The 12,215-nt window shown below is 40.3% G+C and overlaps 1 protein-coding gene across 1 annotated transcript in view; it reads right to left on the reverse strand.

Annotated features, from left to right (window-relative positions):
- Nucleotides 1-1,648: 1,648 nt before the first annotated feature.
- Nucleotides 1,649-12,215, reverse strand: part of LOC149868886 (glutamate decarboxylase 1-like) — a 46,819-nt gene continuing 36,252 nt past the window's right edge. Inside the window, exons 12-15 of the mRNA XM_090037677.1 lie at nucleotides 8,724-8,873; nucleotides 5,738-5,845; nucleotides 3,259-3,348; nucleotides 1,649-1,822 (exon numbers count right to left, since the gene is read on the reverse strand). Of these exons, the coding sequence (XP_089893803.1) occupies nucleotides 1,649-1,822; nucleotides 3,259-3,348; nucleotides 5,738-5,845; nucleotides 8,724-8,873 (522 nt within the window). The remainder of the gene's footprint in view (nucleotides 1,823-3,258; nucleotides 3,349-5,737; nucleotides 5,846-8,723; nucleotides 8,874-12,215) is intronic.

Raw genomic sequence — 12,215 nt, forward strand, 5'->3', positions numbered from 1 at the left:
CTGTTTTGGGGGAAACAATATGGCATGTGAGTAAATATGGTACAAATAGGGATCCAAATTAATGCCTAACATTCCTTAATGTACACATCTAGCAACACTTGGCTGAATATTAATCATTAAGGTGAAGCTTGTGACTTTGCCACCAGATGTGCACTGACCTTGCGCTGCTTTCAGGACTGCCACCACTAAGAAGCCCTGCCCACCTGGAAGAAATTCTATATATTCATCTATGGGAAACCTGTGATAGCTGAAACTAATCATAAACCTTTAGTAACTATAGCAAAAAAAGGGTTATTAGACATGCCACCCAGATTACAGAGACTTTTCTTTCAGCTGCAAATGCATGATCTAGACATACAGTACACACCAGGGAAACATCTACTTATTGCAGATACATTGTCCAGAGCATACAACACAACAGAAAACGACAGAATTCCAGGCTCAGACATAGTACATGTTAATCAAATTCAAAGAATGAGTCCTGTCACAGATTAAATGTGGGCACTAATTGCAAAAGCTACTGCTCCAGGACACCACATTGCAAAAAAGTGATAACAGCTACTTGTGCTGGTTGACCTGGCCCCTACCCTCATAGGCCTGGCCCCTACCCTCAGTTCAAGGAAGAACTGCCAGTATTGGATGGCATTTTGTTCAAAGGCTCATGACTTATTGTTCCAGCTATGCTAAAGAAAGACATGTTAAAAAGAATACACGAGTGGCATCTAAGCATTGAAAAATGCAAAAGGAAAGCAAGGGTGCTCTATATTGGCCCAACATAAATAATGACATAGAAGATGCTGTAAAGCTTTGTACAACATGCATAAGGTACAAATCAGTGGAAAAAAAAAAAAGAGCCTGTGATAGCCATGGAGGAGCCCGTAGCTGCAAGTGAATAAGTCAGGGCCCATGCATGCAGGAAAAAATTATGTATTAGTGCTGAATTATTATTCCCCTATCCTGAAATGCATTGCTCAAAAGCACAACAGCAAACCATGCCATAACTCACATCAAATCACTTTTTGCTAGACATGGGGATTCTGTAAATTGTGAGAACAGACAATAGACCTCAGTTTAACTGTTTTGAGTTTAAAGAGTTTGCAAACAAATATGGATTTCATCACAACACTTCAAGTCCTAAATACCCACAATCCAATGGCCTAGTGGAAAATGGAGTATAAATAGTGAAAAAAATGTTGAAAAAAATCTACAGAGTCACACACCACAATGTTTACCTGTCACTCTTAAATTACAGGGCAATGCCCATGAATATGGATTGTCCCCAGCAGAAATGTTGTTTAGCAAGAAATTCAAAACTGGGCTGCCAAATCTTGTGGATGATGCTTATGAGAAGAAAAAGCAAGATGTGAAAACATTTAAAAATTTGACAAACTCAAACAAAAATGGTACTATGACAGGGAGTTGCCATAATTGCACAACAGATATGCTGCTTATTTCAAATGGACGAATGTGGGAACCAAAAGCACTAGTTTCCCATCAAGTTGTTCCTAGATTCTATAAAGTAGCCACACCAGAAAGATAGGTGTTAAGAAGAAACAGACAACACTTGCAGTTCATAAAGTGTCATTTTAAATGGCACCAACTGTGCTAAGGTAACATTGATCCCCATTTCAAAGTTCAATATCAGTTTTCATATATCCTTCCCAAGTCTTTCAATCTCTTCAAGGAGGAAGTCAACGTCTGATTTTCTGGTAGCAGGGTTGGAAAAAACCATTCTGAAAAAATTGACTTTGTCTCCATGGGGCTGGTAGCTAACCATCATCGTCCCTTTTTCAATCATCCGTGCTTTGATTTTTGGAGCAACCTGCATATTAAAAGTAGCCAATATAATTAACTCTGTAGAAATATAAAAATGTCTCCCTCACTCATATTCCAGACTTCGCAAATTGCAGCATAATAAGCTAGGATGATTGAGAATTGCATAAGGCTGTTGTAAGAAAAGTCAACAAAAGTTTCACCTGGAAAAGAAGGGGGCAAAATGAAAATTTGGCCTATCGTGTTTAATTTTAACATCATTTTTTAAGATCTTACTTCGTTTTTACTTACCTCTAACACCATTTCAGTAAGCAGAGTTTTGCCTGAATAAGTAATAAATTTTTGTATGGAAATAAGTAATGGATAAATAAAAATTTTAACGGGCACACATTCATGTAGTACTGTATAGGCATGCATGTTTTGATCAATTTGTATATGTTATCTGAAATTTTCAGAACCAAAAGGTAGAAATCTAGAAGTAAAGTTTAGATTATTTTGAAAATCTACAATTTAGAGTTACTATTTGCCACTAACAATGAATTTAGCATGCATGCCTTTAACAAAATTCATCAATTTTTATACATTAAGAAGAGGTCACTGACTCACCTTCTATTCTTTTTCTATGAACCTTGGCCACTTTTTAAATATGTTGTGGTGAGGACCAAGGGTTTTTTTTCCTGCAACCCCATTCTAGATGCTAATTTTTCTAATTTATTAATTCCAACACTTTACTCCTATGTCATCATTGTAAACTGCCCACTACCATATTGAGGCTGCACAACAAATTTCCCAAGTTACTATCATAATAATCTAGGAAAACTAATACTTCTTCTAAATGATAATATTCACAGTTCTTATTATAATACACATGATCTCAGGAGTAATACTCCAAATCTATATGCTGTGAATAGCAACCAACAATGTCCCATTGCTAGAAGCTATTTTAGTTGTATTTAAGATGTGTGTATGTGTTCCAATATTTATGCTTATTAAGAGGTTTTATAGTAATAGATTGTATAGCTAGAGATTGAAAAGACATATAGAATCATTCCACTGAAAGGAAAATATTTATCATCTCCATAACATTTTTAAACAGCCCTGTAGCACAGGTGAATGAGATCTAAATGCTGTAAAAATAACTGTTACTGAGGAGTAGTGCCCAGCCTAATTGTGGATGCAAGTTGTTTGAACTAAGTCATAATCAGCTACAAATCATATAATGATTATACAACATAGATTCCCTTCTCCCACTCCCTTCAAGATCCTTTAAGGCTATTTTTTTAAATGTAACTAATTCTGATATTTGGGAGCTATCCATTACATTCAGCTTGTTCTTCTTTGGCCATTACATAAACTTTAGCAACTGGGTTCTGATTAAACACAACCAAAAAAACCAGACATCTGTAAGTGTAAAATAAAGAACTAAGCCCAGTAAAGGGTTTATTTGCTCCAGTCCTCTCTGAACATCATCAGTAAAATTTTTACCTGATGAAGTACTCTCTCTCGTTCTGGTCCATTTGGCATTCTTCTGAGACTTGGTGGGATGTACCAAAAACAAACATTGGTGAGTTCCGGCTTCAAAATAAAGAAATTTATTTCTTAGTAAAGAAAATCCTAATTAATATCACAACCAAAGTCACGTGGAGTTTATCAAAGACCAAAAGCATTTCAAAGATTTATTCTCCAAGCTGCTTAGAAATTTTTGAAAATCCCATAATTTTACCTCTAGATTTTGTATTCCAAACTGGCTCAGATTAATAATGATCACAAAAGTTATTACCCATTATCCTCAATAGTCTACATGAATTAATGTAGGGGTCTATCCTGTAAGATAGATAGTGATAGGCCAAGATATTGTTTAGAGGTCTCTTTTTTATGTTGGTATTCTAGCTTCCCTTAAGTTGTTTTGTTCTCTCCTTACTCATTTTTCTCTTGTCATTCTCTCATTTTATAATTTACTCTGTTCTCTTAATGTAGGCCACACTGAGTTATGTTGGGAATGTATTGCCTCAATAAATAAATACATGTTAAAGCAAAACTTTTTTATCCAAAATCCTCCACCTTGGCTTTATCAGAGCAAAAAGTCTTAATGATGCATGGATTCCTATTTTTTTATTAAAAAAAAATTGAAGTAGTTACATTCCTCTGATAGTGTTGGAGTGATGTTGCAGGTATGATAGTTCAGGAAATAATGCAAGAAGCAAGGATTTTTGTGGGTGATACCTTTTATTGGACCATACACATAGCTGGGACAGATCCAGACAAGCTTTCAAATGTAGTTCAGGTCACTGTATTTGAAACCTTGTCTACATCTATCCCAACCATGCACTTGGTCCAATAAAAGATATCACTCACAAAATCCTTCCCTCTTGCAAGGTCCTGTGAAGTGTTTTGGTTTTGACCAGAGGATGTTTTCCAACAAAAAATGCTCTACTGAACTTTTTTTTGTTCAAATCTACTCAGCATTGTGCAAAAATCAAGGCCTTGCTACCATTCTGTCTACTCTGGTGTTTGTTACAGGGGACCACATCTCATGTTGGCCCAGCCACCTGTCTAGCAGTCTGCCCCATCTGGCCTGCTACAACCTGATGTTCCAGTTGATAGCGTAAGTGGGAGGTTGCCCATTCCCTGCCCCGATGCCATGGGGTGCTATCCACAGTTCTGTACTTTCCCTACACTGTGGCTCATGCCTCTCAGATGACATCCAGATTATTATTGCTCCCCAGCTTCAGACCGGGACAAATTCAGCCCACTGGTGGGCCTCTTACACACTCACATTCACTCTGCCCCCCACTCATAGGGGCCTTTCGCACACTGCTCCTCACTGGACCACTCTCTACTGTCCTGTTCCCTTGAGTGACCCCCTTTGGGCCATCAGGTTTCACTACCCTCACTCTGGCACAGCGCATGCAGCATCTTTGGTTGCTTGAGTTCCCCTACTCTATGCGGCCTTGTCCTTGCACCAAACACTGTGCTGCTTCTGCCCCGAGCCCCTCACTGGGCAACTTTTTCCTGTTCTCAGTTAGGGGGGTTGGCCCGTGTACTGCCCTTCAAGACACCCTTGCAGACCTACTCAGTACAACACCCAGTGCAGCCCTTCAAGTTACCCTCAGCAGCCCTACTCTGCACTACACACACACAGTCCTTCAAGTGTCTCTATGTACTCTACTCTGTGCAGGCTTCCATATCAACACTTACCCCTTTGGGGCTTCTGGGATCTCACAACTCTTCGGGGCCCAAGTGCTTCTTTATAAGCATGCCTGCCCCCACCTTCCCCCAAAACCCACCAGATGGTGGGGGTTAGGGTTAAGGCACCACTACCTATCTTTCATCAGGGAGGTCACTGGCCTGGCATTTCTTGGGGGCTGTCCCAACACAGACAGCCCAACAGGCCACACTTCCACAGCAAGGTGCAGTTTTAGGTCAAGCCCAGGACCAGGAGCCTCCCGCCATCCCCATAGCGCCTGGTTTTACCACCAGGATGTTCCAGGACCAGCTCAGTCAGATGTTACCTCCTCATCTGCTATCAGCAAAATGCCTGTCCAGCCTTTAGCACCAGGCTCTAAAATGGTCGCCCTCATCAAGCGCCTGCTGGCTGCCTGCTCCAGCCCTTAAAGTGGCAGGCACCAAAGGTGCACTGCCACAGTGTTATTATTCATAACACGGCAAAAGCAAGCCACCAGTACAGTTTGGTTTACCACCTTTGTTTGTAATCCCAGAACCTTTGATTGAATAAAAAGGACTTCAAAATACTCTTCCAGAAAATGTATACTACATAAAGCTTTTCTTTCCTTCTACAGGATGAGGTATTTATATACTCAACCATGAAGAGCCTGTTTCAACTAAATAAACAGGGATAATGACAAAATAAAAATTTAATGCTGGTTTACATCAAAATAAATGTATAGAGGGCAGAAGAGAGTATGTACAAGTAAGAAGAATAGAAGGGCATTTTCCTACTTACTTCAGCATCAAATACAAGCTCAAAATTTTCTCTTGCTTTTAGCTCCTTGTAAAGATAATCTGCCAGTTCGAGGAATTTGTTGATAAGAATCTCAAAGCCTTGATTTCCCTGTTCAATAGCAACACATAGATGCTCAGCAATTGTGGTGACTTAAAAAAATGTATTAGACCAGACGTTAGAAAAACTTTATTAGGTAAGAATAAAATTGATGATGCAGAAACCAAAAGGCTGTCCCGGTAAATTTTAATTTATTGTGTTGTTTCACAGAACTTACTAGTAATCACTTTATAAAACAGACAAAACTCAATCTAACCAAGTAATTGGTTGTCTTTTTTAAAAGCTTATGGCTGCATAACTGTTTAGCTACAGGGAAAAAAAACAGAAAAACCAAAATCTTCACCTAAAATCTCAGTTGTACAAGATTTAATATGCATGTTATAGAAACCATATTTTGCTTGAAGTTGGTACCCAGTTTAAGTTTCATTTTTCAGTTGTATGTGTATTTATATTGATTTAATCCTGTAATTGTTAATGTAATTTCCAACTTAGAGAACAAGGTGTGTTTTGTGTGTTTTCACCTTTAGATATAACACTATTTCAAAGAATTGAAAATTCAGTTTTGCTTCCTACCCTTATCATTTCACTGTTTTTGTTGCAACTCCAATTTATTTGCATGAATTAAAATCTGTATTTATTATGATTTTCAATGTATTTTCTGCCTGTTCTGAAGCATTTGAGCAAGGAAACCAGCATCATGTCTTCAAGAAAGGAGGCATGGCATTTAAATGATAAGTCTCTTTGATCTGTTAGCAAAATAAGGCATCCCAAATGAGACTGTTGTGTAAATCATTAGCAAGTACCATTAATGGAAATTGAAAGAACTTGGTGCCTTTCAGAACTGGGTCCAAAAATGGGCAAACTTGTTTAAAATAGTAATAAGTGATCCTCAAAAGATTGTGAGGGCTTGGAAAGATAGCACATTTACACCTGCATAATCCAAGCTACATGAGTGTGAAAAATTTGCAGACAGACAATGCAAATAAAGATGGAGCAAAAATAACAAACAAGAAGAATGACAAACAAAATTACCTCATATTTTTTGAGCTTAAAGGCTTAGTTTGGATTATGGATGAAGAATCATTTTAATTCTTGCACTGCTATCAGTAGCTCTCTAAAGTCCCCATCACCAAAGTATCTGTCCATCCTGGCACTAATTAAATACACTTCAGACGTTTTGAAAGTGAATGAGACAGCAAAGTATTATTACTGGCAAAGCAGTTAAGGCATCTTGGTATGCTCCACACCCTCCACACACAAATCCTGTGCTTTACTCTTGCTTGTCCTGAAGGAAGGATTTTTCCTCCACCCTGGGGAAAAGGAATCCCATGGGGAAAAGGTATCTTTGGCATGCCTGAGTCCCTGGTGGAAACTAGGCCTCTGCGAAACAGCTAGTATTTGCTTCAGATTCGGCTGATTTGGGGGACAGTAATTTGATTCAGTTATTTGAATCTCTGTCCCAAATCGATTCACCCAAATCTTATTTGGAGATTTGGCCACTGCCGAATCAGCTGAATTGGACAGGCTCCACCCCCGCCTACTCTCCCAGCCCCATCAATGGCTGCCCGCCCCACCCAGTCCCAGCCTCCTGGGGGCTTTTTTTTTTTTTTAAATCCTGGACTCACTGGCTCCTGACAGGCGAGGGGGGGCAATCTCCGATACCCCGCACTGTCCCTCACTGTTGGGAGAACTCTGCCACAAGCCCCCAGAAGCCCCACAGACTGCTGCAGCAGCCGGTGAGTGGGAGCTTTTTCTTTTTTTTTTAAAAGAACCAGGAGCTTGGGCCAGCAGGGGGGTGGAAGATGGGGGCTCATGGCAGAGCCCCTCACATACTGCAGTGCAGTGGGGGGCCACCAGGGATTGCCCCCCTTCATGGCAGCAGCCAGTGAGTGGCGGGGGGGGGGTTTGTTGTTGTTTTTGTTTTTTTGTTGTTTTTTTTAAGAGCCAGGAGCTTGAATGGGCAGGGTAGCCATGGGAGGCAGGGGAGGCAGTGGTTGTGGGGTGCTCAGGAGGGCTGGGGGAGCAGGCAGGGGATGGGGCCTGACAGTGATTCCCCCATGGTTCCCTCCCGCCCCCTACTTACCAGCACGGAGTCCAGATCCAACTCCCTGCATTGGCAAGTGGGGACTGTCCAGATCTCTGAAGCTCTCCAAATCTTTTCCAAATTGATTTGGAGAGAGCTTCAGATTGATTCAGACCTTTTTAATGGTCTCCTGATTCAATTCAGATTTGGAGATTTGGCTGCCAAATCGGGCCAAATCTTCTCTGAATCAAATCAGCACCCAAAGCTTCCCACAGCCCTAGTGGAGAGCTTTGACTGGTGTGCTTCTCTCTGTGCTGGGAGAGGGTACTCCCTGCAATCTTTGCCCATTGCTGAGAGCCCTCCTCAGCTCAGGGGAGGGATTCTCCGTGCTCTGCCCAGCACCAAAGGAGGAGAATCACTAGCCTGCTTGGCTTTGTATGGGACAGGGATTATTTCCCTTCCCAAACCACCTCCCTTGTCTGGATCTAGGTATTGGAGCTTGGGATTGGGAATGTTTCCTTCAGCTGGCCAAAAGTGGCATCACAAGCTGTCGTGCCACTTTTTTCCCTCTCTTGACATCTGGCTTTTGCACGTGTAGCCATGCACATGCTGCACTGCATAAAAAGCCATGGTGCAATTGTTATAACATCTGCCAGGGGCCTGAGAGAAGACATACTAATAGACCAAAGCTGAGCACTGTGATGTGAACCCTGAATGACCCAGGATCAGCCTACTTGGTAGGGGAAATAAGTTTCAAAGCAAAGTGTGCTCCACAAGAAGCTCCATTACTATGCACTCTTACCCAAACCCTCATTTTAACTTTAGGCCTGACCCATTGTTTCATTCTTTTACCAGCCAAAAGTGACTGGAGAAAATTAAAGTTGCATTTCCACAGTCCTTTCCTACCTTAGCTTTCCACATTAGCCAAAGTTTGAAAATGTCTACGTGCCGGCCACACTGAATTGTCTTGTCCCCTGTGTCATAAGCTACATCATACTGTTTATCTGGTTGGAACAGATATCCAGCGCACATCTGATTACAGGCTTGCAGAAGACCCTAGAAAAGGAACGCAACTGTCAAAAAACACAGTATTTAGACAAATGAGCTTTATTCAAGGCTATCTGCATCAGCTACTAAAGCTGGAGTAGAACTGAAAAACACTTGGGGCAGATCCTTTGCCATCTATGATGTGCCAAAGTGCAATCCTATCCCACCCTGCCTGAGTCCCTGTAACATCATTAATGGATCTGTTCTTGTAACATGTCATCCTTGTAACCTTAAAACTAAGTTTAAAAAAAAGCAGTGAACACTTTTGCATTCATTGTTTTTCAGAGTTGAGTAGAGTGGAATAGAACCCCACTTTGTCTCTGTGATTTCTGTATGTTTCCTTTCTCATTGATGCCTCTTATTTATCTTGTATTATTGCCTCTGCAGTGTTTCCCTTTGGCTATTTCCCCTCCCTTCCCTGCTTTACCTTTTATTTTTCTAATTCCTACCTATTTATACATTCACTGACATCATGCCACACTTTTAGCTTCTCTGATTCCTGTTTTCCTATCTCCAACTATTTCCTTTTTCACAGACAGCCTCTTTTCTACCTTGCATTCTATCACTGTAATGTCTCCCTTTGGCCTCCCTGCCTTCTTCCCCCTCCCTTCCTTGCTTTACCTTTTGTCTTTCTAATTTCTACCTATTTACATTCTCACTGACATCCTGGCACACTTTTAGCTTCTCTCAATTCTTGGAGTCTCAGAACAGCGGAGATTCCCTATGCCTGAAGAAAGGTGACTGTTGCCCGAAAGCTTGCCAAGAACTTTTTTCCAACTACCCAGTTGGTCTAATAAAAGATATCACTTCTACTTAACGAACCTTGCCTGCCTAAGTCAACTTACATAACTGAATAAAATCTAGCCTGTAGACTAATGAAACTGGTCAGGAATTTTTTGATGAAATTTGTTTTTGTCAAAAAAATGCTGATTTATTGTTTAATTATTTTTCTCAGAAATGTATTTTGTCAGTAAGAGTTCTCCAGTCTGGTACAGTATCTTCTGTAGGGGACCAGGGAGAATTGCAGTGGACCACACAATGCCTGTTTCCAACACGCTTCTTCATGAACTATGAGTGCTGCAAGCAGTCTAATATGCTCTGCTGAGAGATGTATGGCCAGCACTACATTACACTGCCTACACTGCTTTCAGTTTGGGAGGCAATGTATAGAGTGTGACTTGGCATGGTGGTGGTAGACACAGTGCTCTTCCAGAAACAGCCAATAACACAGTGATTACAGCATATATTTGCATGTGGAATAGGGAAGTGAATCTGGATAGACCACATTATTGGTAAGTGTGCTTGGCTATTTTGGGACGGGAATCTCAGTCAGTTAGTTGGTCTGTCTCTAAAAAGGCTTTGAGAATTCTTATATTTGTTCTGCTGTCTGTTGCTAACAAATTTTGAAACCACATTTTCCTTGTCTTGTACCCAGCCCTCTTCATTATGTCAACACACAGTGGAAGCCAAAAAATCTTCCCATTTAGAATAAAGCTATGCCTAGTACTGATTCTGTAAAATTTTCAACAGGTCCTAGCATAAGGTTGAGAATACTAGATCACTATGAGAAACTTCTGATATGAAAGAAACATAGGATAAAGTCCCAAACATATAAAATTTCATATCATATTATGCAAGAGCCAAAATATTTAATGTTATAGTAATAAATGCCCCTCCCACAGTTGCTACCATTTTTCAAAGGCTATGGAAGAATACAGACACCACCATATACATCTGACTGGGACCAGTCATTTCTGTCTGGACAATAAATGCTTTTCTCTCTCCATAAGAAATCACATGCACTTTTGCAAATGTGTCCTCAAAATATCCCTTTACTCTTTTGCTCTGTTTAAGTGCTTGGCAATATCTTCAGGCTTAATGTGGTGACAAACTTTGCATGAAAACTATTTATTTTCAGTGTGTTTGCAATAATGCGAACAACCCTTTTTTGTCCTCAGCTACCATCCAGGCAGACTGAGTAGAAAGAATATTCACCGTGCAGCAAAAATGCCATTTCTACTATGAAAAGAGATACAGACTGCCAATAAAAAAGGGCAATAATGAAGAAAAATAGAATAAGGAACTTTCTGTCTTAGAATAACGGTTTAGTAACAAATGCCATCTAAATAAATGCATAGGAAACTGTGTGTTTATATTGGACAGTAGACAACATTTTTTTAAAATCTAACTTCCCTTGGCATTTGATTTTACTACTAACTTCACAGGGTTTTCTATAGAGTAAACATCACGGTAAAATTTAAAGTACCTGCCAGTAAACATTGACTTTTTTAAATGGCTTTCACTGTACATTTCTGTAGGTGTTTACGTAAGGTGAGTGTTTGTGTTTAATTAACTTAGTAGGGAAAAAATACTCAATAGCAAGAAAACTCCAAAGTTAAGGCTTCCACAGATACATTAGCTCATGGCCTGAAAGTTAGCATACAGTATGCTGGGATGTTAATTTACAGAACACTCACTACTCTGTACCTGCTTTCCCTTTGTGGACCCTCATAATGTGCACTAAACACAAACTCGTACAAGGTCATTTACTGACCTTTGAAAGAGATTATTTACGGAATTAGTAAGGAGTAGCTATTGCACTGTAAATTCACACCCAGGCTAACTGTGTCCCAATGCTCTTGGGTAAGACAAACATTCAGATACATAATGCTGCATCATGGTATTTAGCGCTACAAAGGGAAATATAACTTTCTACTTAGGTTCATGTTGCATCTTACACTTAGCATGCTGTTAACTGCACTGCACTTAAAGCAGTAAAACAAGGCTAAGTGTGCTCATATCATAGCAAAGTTATCATTTTTTACCCAAGAAGCATCTCCAGGTCATATTAAATTGTCAGACTTCTCCTGAGAGTTAATATGAGCAATTTGCATCCTTACCAAACCAGGGACCCCTTCACTTTACCAAGCCCCCAAGTGGGTTGAGGAAAGCCACATGACAGCACGAAGGATCCTGGATCTCTCACTTGTCAGGTTCCTCCAGGATCTAATTGAAAGCTGGATGCCCACAGCCCTGGAGGGTCCTAGGACTGGCATCAACAATCAACTGATTGTCAGTTCCAGCCTTGGCACAGCATCAGAGCTGGTTCAAGATTGCTTTACGGTGCTGGGTCTGGTACCGACAATCACTGAGCTCTGCATGTTAGAGCTTTTAGTAAAATTATTGTGGAATTGCTCAAAACATATTCTAACTTTAATACCACACAGATTTAATACATACTAGAGTTGCCTTCACATATATTATTTTTTGTGGAAATTTGTGCTGAGTAAATAGGGCTGCTGTCCTTCTTGATTCAAATGTCCAATACTCAGAGGAAAGACTAACCAAGGG

Source organism: Crocodylus siamensis, chromosome 3 (genome assembly GCF_052110815.1).
Source record: "Crocodylus siamensis isolate JL-2025a chromosome 3, ASM5211081v1, whole genome shotgun sequence".
Taxonomy (NCBI): Eukaryota; Metazoa; Chordata; order Crocodylia; family Crocodylidae; genus Crocodylus; species Crocodylus siamensis.